This window comes from Acipenser ruthenus, chromosome 10 (assembly GCF_902713425.1).
Source record: "Acipenser ruthenus chromosome 10, fAciRut3.2 maternal haplotype, whole genome shotgun sequence".
Classification (NCBI taxonomy): domain Eukaryota; kingdom Metazoa; phylum Chordata; class Actinopteri; order Acipenseriformes; family Acipenseridae; genus Acipenser; species Acipenser ruthenus.
In genome coordinates, this window is record NC_081198.1 from 18,480,430 (window position 1) to 18,499,623 (window position 19,194).

Here is a 19,194-nt window from a genome sequence, read left to right on the forward strand (position 1 = left end):
AGTTATCCTTGGTTCTTTTTCTACCATTCGCACTATCCTTCTGTTCACTCTGGGGCCGATTTTCCTCTTGCGGCCGCGCCCAGGGAGGTTGGCTACAGTTCCATGGACTTTAAACTTCTTAATAGTATTTGCAACTGTTGTCACAGGAACATCAAGCTGCTTGGATATGGTCTTGTAGCCTTTACCTTTACCATGCTTGTCTATTATTTTCTTTCTGATCTCCTCAGACAACTCTCTCCTTTGCTTTCTCTGGTCCATGTTCAGTGTGGTGCACACAATGATACCAAACAGCACAGTGACTACTTTTCTCCATTTAAATAGGCTGAATGACTGATTACAAGACATGTGTGATACTAATTAAAGAAACTGATTAGTTTGAAATATCACTATAATCCAATTATTTATTATCTTTTCTAAGGGGTACCAACAAATGTGTCCAGGCCATTTTAGAATATCTTTGTAGAATAAGCAATAATTCATCTCTTTTCACAGCTTCTTTGCTTTATTCTATGACATACCAAAGGCATGCAAGTATACATGATAAAATAGCTTTTAATTTCATCACTTTTCAGGAGGAATGAAGCATTATTTCAATGAGCTGTAAGGGTACCAACAAATTTGAGCACGTCTGTATATACACGTATATATTTTTAAAGCAACTTGTTTTTATTTTATACTTTTATTATTTACAATTGCCTGATGTTTTGGGTGCTCTATAACAGACTTTTAAAAGATAAAGCAAAACGTTTTATTTGGTGTACATATATTATATTATAACAGTTTTTAACAAAATTAATAAAAAAAAGAGGGGGGGTGTGGGGGTTACAATTAGGTTTTATAAAAATATATTTATAATGTTTCGCTCCTCAGTTTTGTCTTTTGTCAGTGTCTTCAGTTCTGTCAAAACAGTTTTATTTTCCCGCTGGCATTTACTGTTTGCTGCTCGGCAACCAAAAGCCACTGTACCTGCAGCCGTGACGTAACAACGGACAACCCACTGACTTTACCCTGCCGCGTTTGGTGTGAACAGTACTACAGAGCGGCGCGCAAGCAGGGGGCATGTGCGCCGCGTCCGGTGTGAACGCCCCTTTAAGATCGAAGGAAGCACTTCTTTACACAGAGAATGGTGGGATATGGAATGGGTTACCTAGCCATGATGTTGAGGCAGAATCACCTGGATCATTTATGTCACCAACGTGTCACAACAAAGTTTTTGAGATCAGTCAGCTGCTAGGAACTAGACGAGCACAGATTGGCTCATTCAGCTTGTCACTCACATGGACATTTGTTACAGGCTGTCTAAATACAGCCATTCTTCAACCATCTTTCATTGTATTCCAAATACAATAATATACAATGGAAAGAGGGCTGTAAAACAGCTGGTTTATTTTAACAGCCTTCTTTAGATAATTAAAATAGACGGATTCATCTTTGTCACCACTGGAGCAAGGACATTTGTTGTTCCAACTCATGGCTATGTGAATGCAAGTCATGGTGGCCTGCTTTTTCATGGATCTTACGCTGCTTCTTCTTAATCAAGGTGACTTACAGGGTAGTACAGGGTTACAATACAAGATTCATATTTAAATACATTATAGTTTACAGTAAGTGCAAATAATACTACTAAAATGCAATATGAAATAGGATGCAACAAGTTACAATTACAAGAGGTTATATCTACAGTGACATAATAGTATTGCAATAGTGCAGGATAGTGCATTCGCTGAAGATCCAGTAACGTGGTGCGTAGGTGAGGCAAGTCCAGCACATAGTAGTAGGGGTAGATCAAGAGTTCTACAAGTGCAGTCTAAACAGGTTTACCCCAATTTGGCTGTTAAACACATTTTCTCCACTAGCCAACAGAGAAAAGAAAACAGCAGCCCATCATAGTTTATTCTAATATACTCAACTGTTACACACTGCCAGCGTATGTTTAAAAATGCACTGTATACAACATGAATATAGCATTTAGAGTTCAAGACCAGACAAAGTTGTTACGGCAGGAGAAAGGCAGACAAAAATCAAGCACATCCTACATAGACTTAATGTGCTAAATAAATAAATGACCAACAAAATAATTACATACCATGCAGGCGAAAAAAAAGTGAACGAGTTTATCTGCGCTGGGGAAAATAAACAAACACTACTGGGGAAGAGCTAAAATAATATAAATACAACTTTCAACAAACACTAACAGAAAAAAACAAAACCAACTAGATTTGTTCCCAGAGAAACTTTGAAAATATATCTCACTTTACTGAAGCTCCCGGTATCACTATGCAATGGGCATATGGGTGCACAATGCCTTCTGGGAATAGTAGTGTATCTGGTACACACTGAAAGGTGTGTCCAATCAACAGAAATGTGGGTGAAAACTACAACTCCCATCATCCACGCATGTCAGCAACATGCTGGCTTCGTATTTAACTTTCTGTCAAGTGTTATGATGGATTTTTTTTTCTGATCATTTTTAAAAATCTCCTTCAGAAAATTGAATACAAAACCGAATGATGCAATTTCCATTCTTCAAGACTTCACTCATAATCGAGCACACAGTAGGACTGACTCAGCAAGGGGCGGGGGGTATGAGTTGCTCCTCCAATTAAAACAAGGGCTCAGACCTCGTCATCTGTCATTGCTAGTGCTGTGGTTATAAAATAGGAATTTATAATAGAGGCTTGTCTCCTCTGATGTAAAACTTTCTGGAGTCCTCCAATTAAAACCTGTGCTCAGATCACATGATCTGCGACTGTTAGTACTGTGGTTAATAGCAGATAGGAGTTTATAATGGAGGCTTGTCTCCTCTGAGGAGCCAGTACTGCTGTTAATATAGGAATGTTGAATCTAGGGTTTTGGTTAAAATGTCATTTTTTCTTTAAAATATCATTGTAGACAATATATTTGTTTTTGTTGAATTGAACATTATTATATTATAATGCTACACAACTATATATATATATATAATATATATATCTTTTTTTCACTTTTTAAATTTTGAGGAAGCTCTGCCTCCCTTGCCTCCTCTAAGGAGCCTCCACTGGTTAAATACATAACATGAAATTCTCAGAAATTGCTGTAGTGATTTATTTTTTCTTTGAACCTCCATTTGCCTGGTTTGGTTTTCATAATAAAATCAGTCTGGAGTCCTGTTACTTCATGTGGGACTTTAGGAAAGTGGGGAAGGCTTAGGAGCCCCTGCTGTCGGATGTGTTGGTCCTGAGTTTTCGTTGGCAGAGAAAGTGGAAAGAGGGATTTGTGAAAATCCCAGCACTGAAGTCCACAGTGACTTAATAAAGCAGTTTTAGAGCTGTAAACCCTTACTCAATGGGACGCAATCATTGATCAGTCAAGAACAAAGTTAAGGTTACCCTTATAAAATTGTGCCATAGTAAAAGCACAGCAGAATGTAATTGTGAAAGCATAGTAAAGCACAGGTAAAGCCCAGAGAGGTAAGGTAAAGCATATTTAAAAAAAAAAAAAAAAAAAAAAAAAGAAAACCTGGTAAACTATTGTATAACGATAGGAAAAGCATGGAAATACTGCAAATGATCACAAAAATGTTATTGCAAGAATTACATTTTAAACCTAGCAGTTAAAGGAATTCCTGTGAATTTGCACAATAGTTATTGTTTCTGTTTAATATGGGTGTAGATTATGGTGTCCTACTGAAAATCTGAAATTTCCCCAAAAAGTTATTCAACTTTACTGTTTCTGCACACACAGATATTTCACATGCTTTATAAAGTCACCAACATATTTAACTTTTGGTACTGTAATACTATAAGGACACCAGCATGCAATATGACCAGCACATTTACAACTATACTCTGTAATAGATTGAAATTTTCATTATCCATTGATAGTGTTTGATTCTTCAGGTACCAGCGCACCTGTATGTAGATAAAATATTTCTAGTAAATCTTATCTATTATGTATTACCATCACTTCGTAGATTTCACAGTTCCTATCTGAAAGATGCACACATTATATTAAATCTCTATTTGATTTAGAGAATGGTATTTTTGTAAACAATAAAACTGGCGAATGTATGTTGAGATGCTTCTGGGAATTTAAGTCCTTGAAGAAAAAACATTGTGTTTAGACAATGACTCTTGACTAACATAAAAATTAGGTAAAATGTACTTTAATTATTGTATTAGTACCATGTACAACAATTTGCATAAACAAATCACCCTATATATTCATTTTACACATCCATATATTGTTTTTTGTCTATGTGTAGTCAGTCCAATGGCAATATTCACTTAATTGCATGCCTGTCCACCTGCTGTCTTAAGTGAGCCCCAGGACTCCAGCTTCTTTGAACCGGCTGTGTTTAGACTATAGAATGTGAGGTCCCATTCATAACAGCACCTTTCTTCCACTCTGTATAAAAGGCCAGTTCTTAGCCAGCGCCTGACAGAACTGACGCAGCCACCCAGCCTAAACAATCAGAGTGGCCTAACTGCTTTCATTTCCTTTCTGCAAGTGAGAGTGCGACCGGGCTCCTAGACCACCCACCCCCCTTGGCTCACAGTTTATGGTTCCCAAAGCAAGGGTGTTCAAAAGAATTGTAAGAACAGAGAAGGAGGCTTAAAGTGTGCATATAGGTAGGTAGTGAAGGACAGGGGAAGTAAATATGAAGGCTTGGATGCCAGCTGTATCAGTATTTTCTTATGTTTTATGTAAGCTGCCTTCTTTTTATTAATGTTCATCAGCTTTTAAATACGACCTGTAGTTGCAATGTAAACACACTCCACCCCTCCCTGTATCAATCAGCTGGGTGTACATGCATGGCCCCAATGCTGTAGTGAATCAAATTCATTATTGTGCTTTTATCACTATACATGGTGATAACAAATAATACCATCAAGTCTAGGGGTGTAACGATACAGTGATGTCATGATACAATACGAATAGCAATATGCAGATGCTATATGGATCACTATACATGCGATGGTCTTGATGGGCTACTTGTATGATATGTAAGATCAAATTATCATTTAATGATGGACAGTTTTGTTAAAAGACATGCATTTAATGAGATAGGGAGTATTCATACTAACAAAAAAACACCCTTATTAATCATTCTGGTCTTGTACAAATGATACATATCTCTATTTCAATACAATACATCGTTTAAAGAGTGTCATGATTCATCAATATGCCCCTAATTAATGTAATTAAATCTTGCCTCATATACTGTATATTGCCGTCACTTTATAAGTCAGACATTTTCCTGTATGAAAAACATGCACATTACGGTAAAGGTGATTTCAATTTTTTAAATGGTAATATATTTGAAGCTGTTAATGAAGAACATTTATCTTTGCAGATACATCAGTGGTACAGTTTTGGTTTTGAAATGAAGGACCTAAGTTGACATGGAAAAAACATCAATCGTAGGAAAAGCAGTGGCACTGAAATGTGAGTTAATTTGTCTAACTGTGTCACAAAGACGGCCAGAGTGGGTGGCGTCAGACCAGAAGCAGGAAGGAATACAGAGAGACTTGGGGTTGTGATGAGCTGAGTGCAAAGGCTGCACTCAGCGTTTATTAACAAATAAAAGGTTTTAACACAAAACAAAACAGGACACGGCACTACACGCCAAAATAAAAAGACAAACAAAACGGACTACACAGACAAACAAACACGGTGAGCAGATACTCTAACTATTATTATTATTATTATTATTATTATTATTATTATTCTCTTTCCCTCCGTCTCCAATCCCGTTCTCCACTCACCGAACACCTAACCACGAGTAAAAATGTGCCTATTTATACTGTTGTGCTGGGATTCAATTACTAATTAATTATTCACTTGAATCCCAGCACGTGAATTAATTCTGTGCAACCCCGTGCTCACATATTACATTTAACCAGCACGTGAAGTGATTTGTGCCCTCCTCGTGCCTAAATACAAATCTACACTTTTAAATACACGTGAAACACAGACCCGTTTATATCCCGTGGATCAATCTATACACCAACATTAACACACGCAACATACAACACAGAACACACAAATGCACACAGGGGCGGGGCACTTTGCCACATATACCCCCCCTTGTGCACAGCACACATGGCCTCAACGGCCACCTCCCCCCTTAAATACCCAGCAGTCCAGGCCAAAGTCTCGGGCTGGGAAGGGAGGCTTCAGTGGGCCCATGTCTGGAAATGCTATCAGCTCCCCTGCCGGTAGTGGCACGGCTGACAGCATGCTGGTCCCGTCCTGCAGCGAAAAAGCTGCGGGGGCAGGTGGTCCCCCGACCTCCCCCTTCTTCGTAGCCGGCAGCTCCCTCCTGTGGGGCTCCGGCCACAAGAACTCCTGCAGCGAAACTGCTGCTGGGGAAAGTGGTCTCCAGACCTCGTCCCCCTTCTTCGTGGCCGGCAGCTCCCCTTTCTGGGGCTCCGGCCACCGTACTCCCTGTGGAGGTACGGGCAGCAGAGGCAGCTCCTGCTCCTCTGCTCCGGGCGGTGGCGGAAGCAGAGGCAGCTCCAGCTCCTCTGCTCCTGGTGGTGGTGGAGGCAGAGGCAGCTCCTGCTCCTCTGCTCCTAGTGGAGGAAGCGGTGGAGGTGGTGGAGGCAGAGGCAGCTCCTGCTCCTCTGCTCCTTCCGGTGGAGGTGGCGGAGACAGAGGCAGCTCCTGCTGCTCTGTTCCTGCCGGTGGAGGTGGCGGAGGCAGAGGCAGCTCCTCTGCTCCTGGCGGCGCTGGCTCCCTCCGCTGTGGCGGCTGGGCTGGTGCGCGCCATGCTGCCTTCAGCAGCATGAATAGAGGCTGCTGGGGGACACCAGCCTCCTGCCCCTCTCCCCCCCAAAAATTTTCAGGGGGTTGGGCCTGTAACTCCTCCCCTTCCGGCTCTTGGGGCTGAACCAGCAGGCATTTTCCCTCTGCTGGTGGCTTGGGTCCCAGAGCTGTGGAAGCCCCGACTTGCCTCCCTTTGGGCTGTGGACGCACCGACTCCTCCCTTTTGGGCTGTGGACGCACCGACTCCTCCCTTTTGGGCTGTGGACGCACCGACTCCTCCCTTTTGGGCTGTGGACGCACCAACTCCCCCCTTTTGGGCTGTGGACGCACCGACTCCCCCCTCTCAGGCGTAGGACGTTCGGGCTCCCCCCACTCAGGCGTAGGACGTTCGGGCTCCTCCCACTCAGGCGTAGGACGTTCGGGCTCCTCCCACTCAGGCGTAGGATGTTCAGGCTCCTCCCACTCAGGCGTAGGATGTTCGGGCTCCTTCCACTCAGGCGTAGGACGTTCAGGCTCCTTCCGCTTGGGCTGTGGGCGCTCAGGCTCCTCCCGTTTGGGCACTGGCGAGCTGGCATAGGGGCATCCTGACCAGTCATGTCCCCCTTCCTCACACCGCCCGCACCAGCTCGGTGGAACCTCGGAGCAGTCCCTCCAGCGGTGATCCACCTCTCCGCACCAGGTGCACCAGGGGAACAGGTTCTCTGGCTCCTCTGGTCGCTGTTGCACTTGTGGTTGGGGCGGTGGGAGCAGCAGTCTACCTCCCCCTGCTGGTGGTGGAGACTGAGGCGACCCCTGCTCCTCCCTCTCCTGATGGACAGGGCAGTGGGCCACGAAGTGCTCACCTCCGCAGATGGGGCATCGTTGGGGTAGCTGTCCGAGGGGGTACCAGGGGCAGTTGGTGCTGGAATGCCCAGGCTCAGCACAGCAGTAATACCCGGGCTGCTGTTCCTCCTCCTCCTCACCTTGGAAGGGGCAGATTGCCACCGTGTGTCCTTGGACCCCACAGGCCATGCACCAGCCTTGGTCCTCGAGGCCCCCGAGGAGGTCCTCCAGGTCCCGGCAGCCGTCTCTCCAGCCTTCCATTTTCCCCTCGGGGTGCACCAACCAGTCCCATATTTCTCGGGACAGTGGGGAACCCGGTGGCAGTGGGGTGGCTACTGCTGGTTGGGGTGACCGCTGCTTCTGCTGCTTCCTGCAGCTCTTTCTCCCCATCCCTCTTCTTGCTCTTACTTTTTTTTTTTTTTTTTTTTTTTGTAATCCAGACCCCTCCTGGTCTGACGCTTGGAGGCGCGGCTATCCCTCTTCTGACACCACGTGTCACAAAGACGGCCAGAGTGGGTGGCGTCAGACCAGAAGCAGGAAGGAATACAGAGAGACTTGGGGTTGTGATGAGCTGAGTGCAATGGCTGCACTCAGCGTTTATTAACAAATAAAAGGTTTTAACACAAAACAAAACAGGACACGGCACTACACGCCAAAATAAAAAGACAAACAAAACGGACTACACAGACAAACAAACACGGTGAGCAGATACTCTAACTATTATTATTATTATTATTATTATTATTATTATTATTATTATTCTCTTTCCCTCCGTCTCCAATCCCGTTCTCCACTCACCGAACACCTAACCACGAGTGACAAAAAATGTGCCTATGTATACTGTTGTGCTGGGATTCAATTACTAATTAATTATTCACTTGAATCCCAGCACGTGAATTAATTCTGTGCAACCCCGTGCTCACATATTACATTTAACCAGCACGTGAAGTGATTTGTGCCCTCCTCGTGCCTAAATACAAATCTACACTTTTAAATACACGTGAAACACAGACCCGTTTATATCCCGTGGATCAATCTATACACCAACATTAACACACGCAACATACAACACAGAACACACAAATGCACACAGGGGCGGGGCACTTTGCCACAAACTGGCATAAAAAAAATTATGCGTCACAGTTGTTTTTCCTACAAGGACTCAAACTCCCAGAAGCAACTTGTCTGTGTTGGATGCAAGTGCAACATAGAAGATGGGCTAGAGACATATGGGAAAATGGGAGATCTCCTAAGTGATGGTAATACATATGATATAAGATTTACTGGAATTGTTTTGTTATGACATTGACAGCATAGCTCAAAGTGTAGTAGTCCACCTTTTGTGGAATGTGACTGAAGTTCTGCACGGGTTGCGGATAATTTAAATTAGGTCAGTAATACAGGTAAATAGATTGCACATGTTTATAACAAAAAATCAGCTGACTGAAATACATGTATTGATACTTCTTTGCTCATGGTCAGTACTATATTACCCATTCTTTCCTATAGTAATATAAGACTGTTTCTGACTGAGGAGGATCAGTGGTTACCATTGATCAGACTGAGGTACAGCAGGTCTGATATTTATTAGTCTGAGTGCTGTTGTTTTAACATTCATCAACGGTGGAGTCTGTCATCCCCTTACCCCGGAGATAAGTCTCCTGAAATGTTATGCTAAGAATCGCTAACAGGTTGGCTGAGAGGGTGCTGAGTGATAGAGAACGGCTGGAGGAGAAACACTAGCTGCTGTGGTGGAGGGCCATGTGTGTGTGTGAGTGTGAGTGTGAGTGTGAGTGTGTGTGTGTGTGTGTGTGTGTGTGTGTGTGTTTGAGTGCTTCAATGTGAGCGTGAGATTTCCATTACATGAGAGTAGATGTTAAAACTTCATGCTGATTTGAACTCAGCTCTCGCCAAGATAAGCACCAACTAAGACATAGCTTTACAGTAAACTAATGTGATCCATCTGTGTCTCCATCCATTTGCGTTTCCTTCCATATATTATTATTATTAGTTTATTTAGCAGACGCATTTATCCAAGGTGACTTACAGAGACTAGGGTGTGTGAACTATGCATCAGTTGCAGAGTCACTTACAACTACGTCTCACCCGAAAGACAGAGCACAAGGAGGTGAAGTGACTTGCTCAAGGTCACACAATGAGTCAGTGGCTGAGGAGGGATTTGAACCGGGGACCTCCTGATTACAAGCCCTTTTCTTTAACCACTGGACCACACAACTATCCTTCTGCCTCGTGTTGATGGCTGAAGTGTATTGCTGGCTCCAGGGATCAGCTTATTTTGCCTCCCTAGCGCATTAACACACACAATGGCTGCGATGCTGGCTCCTGGGATCAACCACAGTGAGCATCAGCATGACAACCGTCTGGATTGCGCTAAGTAGGGTACATCTCTGGGGTCTTCAAGTGAGCACCTTCCATCCTCTGTGTTTCGTTGACTAGCCCACGACACCTCAAGAGGGCTCGACGGTGATTCTGACGTCCCAGCATCACCCCCCTCCATCCCCCACTCGAGTCAGCCCAGCTCTACTTACCCGTACATCAGAGTTTCTTTCTTTCTATTGTGCTTGAGATCCCCAACCAGAATCTTTCTGTCTCAACCACAGCCAGCTGCTGCTCTTTTCTGCTGCTTCAGATAAGTTCTTCACTGTGCTGAGTGTAAGTGTGTGTGTGTGAGTGTTTTCTATTACCAGTGAGATATGTCAGGTTCTTAGAAGTATATGAACTTATGGCAAATCTACCAGCTGTGGAGGGGACTTAAATTGTATCCAGGGACCCCACACCATTTCAGATTCTAATATAATAAATTAATAATATCCAGTAGATAGATTTCCTTGGGAAGGAGGGAAGATCAGAAGTGTGTGTGTGTTTGGGTTGTTATTGACATGATTATTCATAGAACACGGTAGTAGCTTTTAAAAGCGAAAGCTACTATACAGTAAATGGATGTTACTTGACATTTTATTTCTATTAGTCTGAGCATTTGAATGGTCAACGAATCAGTATCTTGTAAGTCCTGTATCTTGAAACCAGCTTCATTACGAAATACCATTTTTCACCTTACTAAAATATAGTCATGCTTTATAATTGCAACACAGTGGAAACAGGGCCCACAGCTTGTTGTTCCTCACAAAGGCTACTGTACTGCAAAACAGTTCCACACAGCCCATTTTTCAGTCTTGTTCTTTTGCATTCTGTTATACCACCAGACTCAGTTATAATCTTCTCACAGAAAATGTCAATTTAGTTTTAGGAAAGTAAAATACTGGTTTGAAAATAGAACCTGACAGTTAATCCATACTTAAACCACTCTGTAAGACCTATAAAAAAATAAAGTGAAGAAGGAATGACTGTAGACACAGCAATCTGACTTTACCTCCCAGTGCATCGAGACTTACGTCTCACCTTCAGTTTACATTGAACAGTCTATACAAGGGTATACCTTCAGAAGTTTCTCTGAATTTGACGCTGCCCTTCTACATTGCGATCCTGTAGCAGTCAATGATAGATGTGATGGATTAAGGCAGGGAGGTGGGTGCTGTGCTGAGTGATTCGTTCTGTAATTGTAGCCCTCTGTCAGACTAACACACAGCTATGTGAGCATTTTGTTTTGGGTGCTCGGATGCTTCAGAGGTCAGGGAGCTCATGGATTAAGGAGAAATAATAAATGCCATTATTCAAAACACCCGGCAGACTGGAACCCCATTCATCCTGGGAAGTTGACGCCAAACGTCTTGGCCTGCAGTTGCTGGCAAAATGTTCACGGAAACCACCAGCAGAATGAGTTCATGGCATCTTATTACTTACTGGGGTTCGAATGGGTTTTGGACACATTCCTGTGGTCTGATGAGAGTTTTGTATTTAACGTGTCTGAATTTGAAGCTGAAGTATTGTTCTTTTGGAAAAAGCTAGGTGCCACTTAGCACTGGTGAACGTTGGAAGTGACTTTTGAAGCATAATGTTTTAATGTGCAAATTACCAATTTCTACAATATGAGAAATCTAACCAAACCTAAAAGGTCTTTAAATAAATACAGTCAAACTTGTTTAATTCACTCTCTGCTTTATTATCACCACATTGAAATGTTCCAGACAAAATATAACGGGAGTCCATTGAGATTCCCGATACTAACACTCTGGTTACTGTCACACTCCACTTCATATCAAACACATGTATCAGTCATAGAATCAAGCTCCACCACACTTAATGTAATTTTAAGTAAATGAAATTGTTCCTGTACAGTATTGAAATGACATATACTGTAAATAGCACAATAAACATTCAGAACACTGTTATATTATGTTTACAGCTCTTTTCTGATTAATTGTTGTGTAACATACTATAGCGCTTAAAATCAATTTTGTTAATGAACACTGTAATCAAGACAATACAGTATATCTTATGCTGAACAGGCATATTTGTTTTATGACCCCCTCCTTCTGTGTTTTAATGCCTATTCATTTTATCATGTTATTAGTAAACTTCTTATAAAGTAATAAATCTTCTTTATTACCACAGATTTTGCTCAGTCATTTTTGAAGTAAAATTGAAAGGGGTTGACTGTAGATAGCGTAGTGTGCCCCACAAGTACCAGTTTGAATCTTTTCCATGGTCCCCAGTCCAGTTTGGATTAAAGGGGTCCCTGCTATTTCATTGTGCTTTCTAGTGTAAAGACTTTGCTAAGGGAGAGACTGATTTATCCTGTCCATATCTGTAACATTCTCTAATTGTTATATGCTATCGCACTGTGTACCATAGTTTCAGTAATTGGCAATGACTTTGATAAGTGCAAGGCTGGGAGTATTTAATAAGAACATAAGGAAATATATTAAAGAGAGGAGGCCGTTCAGACCGTCTAAGCTTGTGCAGTGCCTAGTAGCTGATTGATCTCTGAACTTTGTCAAGTTTGGTCTTAAAGGATCCAAGTGATTCTGCATCAACAACTTGACTAGGTAGCCCATTCCACACCCTCTAGTTTATCTCCACTTAATTTCCAACTGTGTCCTCTGGTCCTGGTTTCTGCCCTGCAATTAAAATATTGTTTCAGGTTAACTATATCAACTCCTTTTAACATTTTAAAGACTTCAGTCACGTCCCCACTAATATATCTTTGTTACAGACTAAACAGATGCAGTCCTTTCAGCCTATCTTCATACAGTAGCCAGTCCTTTAAGCCCAGGGATTAGTGTGGTTGCTATTTTTTTGGAATCTCTCCAGAGCCACACTGTCCTTCTGAGGGTGCTGAGGTGACCATCAGGGACTCTCTCTAGTTGGGTATTATAAAGTCCTGTCTGTCAGCTTGATAAATGAAGCCTGTCTGTTTTTGCATTGGTCTCTGGACTTGCTAAATCTTCTCTGAACTGCTGAAGGGATTGTTTTGCCTCTAGTTTCCTGCAATGAATTTTGACCTGGCATTCTTCAAATTCTATGCGGTGTGTTTGTAACTCAAATAACATTACTAAAAGTATTACTTTTTTAAAAAAATTCTGATGCTGTTTATTTTAGCTATCTGATTTTACTTTGGTTCATATCCTTATATCTCCCATGTTTCTTTTTCTACCTCGCCACGTGGCACAGACAGTACCATACCATACCATAGTTTTCCCAACAGTGTAGTGAGTGCATTGTGTCCAGCTACAATATGCATCACATGTGTTATTCTCCCTTCTGATATCCCCAGTTCTAATATATGTAGAGAAGCTGGAAGCTTTAATCAGTTCATATGTTACGAAATGGTTGGGAGTTCCACGTTGCCTCGGCAGAGTGGGACTTTATGGTAAAGGAATACTGCAGCCACCAGTCTCAGCTCTAACCGAGGAATTTAAGTGCGCCAAGGTCTGACTGGAAATGACATTAGAAGAGTCATGCAACAAATGTGCAAGGGCGGCAGCACCTGTGTTGAAAACTGGAAGTGGGCAGCAAACAAAGCCATGGAAGATGCAAAGGCTGCCCTTTGAATCGGTGATATCAAGGGGCAAGTTCAGCATGGAAGAGGGGGTCTTGGTCTCAGTTCAGCTCCTTCATGGCACAAGGCAGCCCCAGCTCAACAGAGGAAGCTGGTAGTTAATGAGGTGCAGAAGCAGGAGGAGAGGATGAGGTGTGTAAAGGCCGTTTCCCAGGCCAAGCAGTGAGAATGGATGAGATGGGAAAGTGTGGAACAATGCAAGATTGGCTGGCAGAACCTATGGATAATGGAACAGAGCAGGATCAGTTTCCTCATCAGGTCAACATATGATGTTCTCCCATCACCACATAACCTAAACCTCTGGGTAGGAGAGGATCCCTCATGTCCTTTGTGTTCATCACCTGCAACATTAAGGCACATTTTGACAGGATGTAAGGTGGGTCTTAGTCAAGGACGGTTTACTTGGCGCCATGACCAGGTGCTGCGATGTTTGGCCTTTGCATTGGAAGACAAGCGTAACATGACCAATAAGTTGCCACCACTTCCACACAAAAGACAACATTCCTCTGCCCAGGAAAGCAACTGCCAAGAAAAGGTGTTAAAACCCAGCCTCGCCCAGGACAAATGGAAGCTGCTAGAGACTGGAAGACATGCTAGCGGATGTTTGGGCAACAGCTTATTTTTCCACCTGAGATTGCCACCACTGACTTTCGACCAGATATTGTCTTGTGGTCTGGATCAGCACGCCTTGTTCACCTGGTAGAGTTAACAGTGCCATGGGAGGATGCTGTAGATGAGGAGTATGAGAGGAAGAAACTGTGGTATGCTCAACTAGCCACTGAAGCAGAACAGTAAGGATAGAGAGTCCGGGTTTACCTAGTGAAGGTGGGGTGTCAAGGATTTGTGGCACACTCTACAGTGACCAAGAGTTGTGTCGCACAGTGAAGAACTTATCTGAAGCAGCAGAGAGGAGGAGCAACTGACTGTGGTTGAGACGGAAAGATTCTGGTTGGGGATCTCAAGCACAATAGAAAGAAAGAAACGCTGATGTACGGGTAAGTAAGGTGGGTTGAGTTGAGTGGGGGATGGAGGGGGATGATGCTGGGACGCCAGAATCACCGTTGAGCCCTCTTGAGGTGTCGTGGTCTAGTCGACGAAACACAGAGGACGGAAGGTGCTCACTTGAAGACCCCAGAGATGTACCCTAATTAGCTCAATCCAGACAGTTGTCATGCTGATGCGCTGGGGAGACCGCAATGTGGTTGATCCCCGGAGCCAGCATCGCAGCTGTTGTGTGTGCTGATGCGCTGGGGAGGCAAAATAAGCTGATTCCAGAACCCAGTATTACACTTCAGCCATCAACACCAGGCAGAAGGATATCTACATCATCAGATGGAAGGAAACGCAAATGGATGGAGACGCAGATGGATCACATTAGTTTACTGTAAAGCTCCGTCTGAGTTCAAATCAGCATGAAGTTTTAACATCTGCTCTCATGTAATGGAAATCATTATGAAAATTATGAAATGATTCCACAATGCAAAGTGCATCAAACCTTTGCTAAGGGAATATTCTGTATCAGCCCCTCCACATATTTAAATAAAGATGTGTTCATAATTTACTCTTAACCAAATCAACAAGCAGACAACATATACAGTCCGTAACCTAAACAAAGTTCCTCCTCACTGATATTCACTTCATTAAATTAGTCATTACAGTTATTCAGAAGAGTATGGTTTGTTCTATATTAATAGGATATCGAATCTCAGTACCTTGCTAATTGATTACCCCCCGATCAACTAGTTATCATCAAGCTGACCTCCTACTGTTTTTATGTTATATTAGAATGTATTCAACAACAAAGGAAAAAAAAACACTCGTGTGGCAGGGATGGTTAAATCTATCCCTGCCAACAATCACAGCTGTGGCCATTCCCTAATTGGGTGATAATTGTGGAATGGCTACATGTATAAAGGGAGGAAAAAACCCTTTGTTTGGGTGGTGCTTGGGATTAGAGAAGTCAGTGAAGGCCTTGTCCAGCCTGACCTCTGTAAGTCTTTGTATTGCATCCTTGTTGGTTTTTGTTTAACACTTTATTTTGCCCCTCGTACCCTGTTGGTTTGTTTATTGTTGTCTTGCTCCCTGTAGGATTAATACAGGTGTGCTCTAGTGCTTAAACTGCAGCTTTCCAGCTTCTGAGTCTCCTTCTTTCCGGTAACAGCTTGGGCCGTGACGCTATCCTGTCACAAACCCCCATTCTTTTTCAAACAAGCTGTAATACACGGTAGTTGACCTGTAACCTTTATGTCAAGGTAAAAATGGCACTTTTAAAATCTGTTATGTTCCTCCATTTCAGCCAAACCTGGAGATCAACCACCATGCTGATAAATCCCTGGACAGCTTCTGTAAGTGGCAGAAGACACTGAACACGCAGAGCCAGGACAGTAAAGCCAGCGGGATCCCCCACCATGACAATGCCGTGCTCGTCACCCGGTAAGGCCCGAGTCAGCTCTGTAGATCACCCATAACCAAGGTGTTAAAAGAGTTTACTGCGGTAAAGTTACACTCCACCCTGGAGTAAAACAAAGATTTTCTACTATTTTTAGACGTAATCAACTCATTTGGAGAATGGAGGACATTTAATTTAAACAATCAAACCTAATAGAGCATAGTAATATTTTAAAGGGAGCTTACCATACTAGCAAAGTCAACTACCAAGGTAATTCCCTCGAATCAGGGTTTTGTTGCAGTTAGAAACAGGTAGCCTGTGTCTATTGCTGTATTAAACATACATATTTTGACTAAAGATTTTTTTTTTGCTTATCTCAATATTCAGTTGTCATCTACCCTGTTGCCTCTAATAGAGCTTCCTGGTTGGGGATTCAAGTTTCTAATAGCTTGTAAAATGACTATGGATTATACATGAGATTCAGATACATTGAATCATAAATGTAATTGCTGTCATGCTCTCCTGTCAGTTCAAGCACTGCGTCCCTTATTTAACAGGCATTCAAATCATCTGTAACCGACTGCCGCAACCTATCCTATTAAATAAAATTGTATCTATGTTACCATTAACTTCACAAGAAACTAAATTACTTGATTAATCACCTACACATTAGTTTTGAGTGGTAGATGTTGTCTACTTGGTAGTACTGAAGAATGTGATTACAGAAGTGCAGAACTGCACATGGGTTAAACAATGCCTTACAGCCTTTGATTGAACCATGACAGAGGTGTAGCGACCAGGCGTATCTATGCAGTGAAGAATCAGGATTTTCTTCTGAATTTAAATGTAGTATGATTTCAATATACAGTACTGTGCAAAAGTTTTAGGCAGGTGTGAAAAAATGCTGTAAAGTAAGAATGCTTTCAAAAATAGACATGTTAATAGTTTATATTTATCAATTAACAAAATGCAAAGTAAGTGAACAGAAGAAAAATCTACATCAAATCAATATTTGGTGTGACCACCCTTTGCCTTCAAAACAGCATCAATTCTTCTAGGTACACTTGCACACAGTTTTTGAAGGAACTCGGCAGGTAGGTTGGCCCAAACATCTTGGAGAACTAACCACAGTTCTTCTGTGGATTTAGACAGCCTCAGTTGCTTCTCTCTCTTCATGTAATCCCAGACAGACTCGATGATGTTGAGATCAGGGCTCTGTGGGGGCCATACCATCACTTCCAGGACTCCTTGTTCTTCTTTACGCTGAAGATAGTTCTTAATGACTTTTGCTGAATGTTTGGGGTCGTTGTCATGTTGCAGAATAAATTTGGGGCCAATCAGATGCCTCCCTGATGGTATTGCATGATGGATAAGTATCTGCCTGTACTTCTCAGCATTGAGGAGACCATTAATTCTGACCAGATCCCCTACTCCATTTGCAGAAATGCAGCCTTGCAAGGAACCTCCACCATGCTTCACTGTTGCCTGCAGATACTCATTCGTGTACCGCTCTCCAGCCCTTCGGCGAACAAACTGCCTTCTGTTACAGCCAAATATTTCAAATTTTGATTCATTAGTCCAGAGCACCTGCTGCCATTTTTCTGCACCCCAGTTCCTGTGTTTTCGTGCATAGTTGAGTCGCTTGGCCTTGTTTCCACGTCGGAGGTATGGCTTTTTGGCCGCAAGTCTTCCATGAAGGCCACTTCTGACCAGACTTCTCTGGACAGTAGATGGGTGTACCAGGGTCCCACTGTTTTCTGCCAATTCTGAGCTGATGGCACTGCTGGACATCTTCCGATAGCGAAGGGAAGTAAGCATGATGTGTCTTTCATCTGCTGCAGTAAGTTTCCTTGGCCGACCACTGCGTCTACGGTCCTCAACGTTGCCCGTTTCTTTGTGCTTCTTCAAAAGAGCTTGGACAGCACATCTGGAAACCCCTGTCTGCCTTGAAATTCCTGCCTGGGAGAGACCTTGCTGATGCAGTATAACTACCTTGTGTCTTGTTGCTGTGCTCAGTCTTGCCATGGTGTATGACTTTTGACAGTAAACTGTCTTCAGCAACCTCACCTTGTTAGCTGAGTTTGGCTGTTCCTCACCCAGTTTTATTCCTCCTACACAGCTGTTTCTGTTTCAGTTAATGATTGTGTTTCAACCTACATATTGAATTGGTTATCATTAGCACCTGTTTGGTATAATTGTTTAATCAAACACCTGACTATATTATTAAATTTATTCTGCAACATGACAACGACCCCAAACATTCAGCAAAAGTCATTAAGAACTATCTTCAGCGTAAAGAAGAACAAGGAGTCCTGGAAGTGGTGGTATGGACCCCACAGAGCCCTGATCTCAACATCATCGAGTCTGTCTGGGATTACATGAAGAGAGAGAAGCAACTGAGGCTGTCTAAATCCACAGAAGAACTGTGGTTAGTTCTCCAAGATGTTTGGGCCAACCTACCTGCCGAGTTCCTTCAAAAACTGTGTGCAAGTGTACCTAGAAGAATTGATGCTATTTTGAAGGCAAAGGGTGGTCAGACCAAATATGGATTTGATTTAGATTTTTCTTCTGTTCACTCACTTTGCATTTAGTTAATTGATAAATATAATCTATTAACATGTCTATTTTTGAAAGCATTCTTACTTACAGCATTTTTTCACACCTGCCTAAAACTTTTGCACAGTACTGTATATTGTTCCCTCCGCTAGTTACAAGCTACTTGAACAAAATTGTAACTAGTTACAGTTACAAATAGTTACTGTACTTCTCAGGCATGGTTTACATTTACACAGATATTCAGTTTGGTCGGGCTGCAGCTCGAAATATTCTTGCAAAAAGGTAAGAAATATTCTCTGAAGATCCAGTCATTGAGCACATTTGTTCCCTCCTCCGAAGGATGATATGAAAAGTGTTTTCTTCTTAACCAACCCTACCCTAGAAGGGCCCTGGTAATGACAGTGTACTGATGTCCATTACGAGACCGATGCACATTATGTCATTTGCGCAGTATGTGGATGATACATAGTTTATGAAACATGAGACTGTGCTAAAAAGCAGATGGATGTGTCAGTCCTGCAGTATGTAGCACATGATCTGAGTGTTGATATGGGCTTCAAGTTAAACACTCTGCAATGAAATGACTGGGAGAATGATCTCTCTAAAATGAGATGACACACACTAACCTGCAAGAGAAAGGCAGTTATGCAAAAAATTACTTTAGGAGGAGACCGCAGACCTGCTATTTAATCTAAGG

General features: G+C 42.6%; 2 protein-coding genes across 5 annotated transcripts in view; both read left to right on the top strand.

The window, feature by feature from the left end:
• Window positions 1-19,194, top strand: part of LOC117411095 (A disintegrin and metalloproteinase with thrombospondin motifs 6-like) — a 93,648-nt gene that overhangs the window by 21,256 nt on the left and 53,198 nt on the right. For all 4 annotated transcript variants that reach the window (XM_059031919.1, XM_059031921.1, XM_059031918.1 and 1 more), the window contains exon 7: window positions 15,849-15,985. In XM_059031919.1, the coding sequence (XP_058887902.1) occupies window positions 15,849-15,985 (137 nt within the window). The remainder of the gene's footprint in view (window positions 1-15,848; window positions 15,986-19,194) is intronic.
• On the top strand, window positions 5,853-7,055 carry LOC131738145 (keratin, type I cytoskeletal 9-like). Its single transcript, XM_059031923.1, has 2 exons — window positions 5,853-6,578; window positions 6,675-7,055. Exons 1-2 carry the CDS (start codon window positions 6,029-6,031, stop codon window positions 6,872-6,874), a joined length of 750 nt encoding a protein of 249 aa, XP_058887906.1. The 5' UTR covers window positions 5,853-6,028; the 3' UTR covers window positions 6,875-7,055.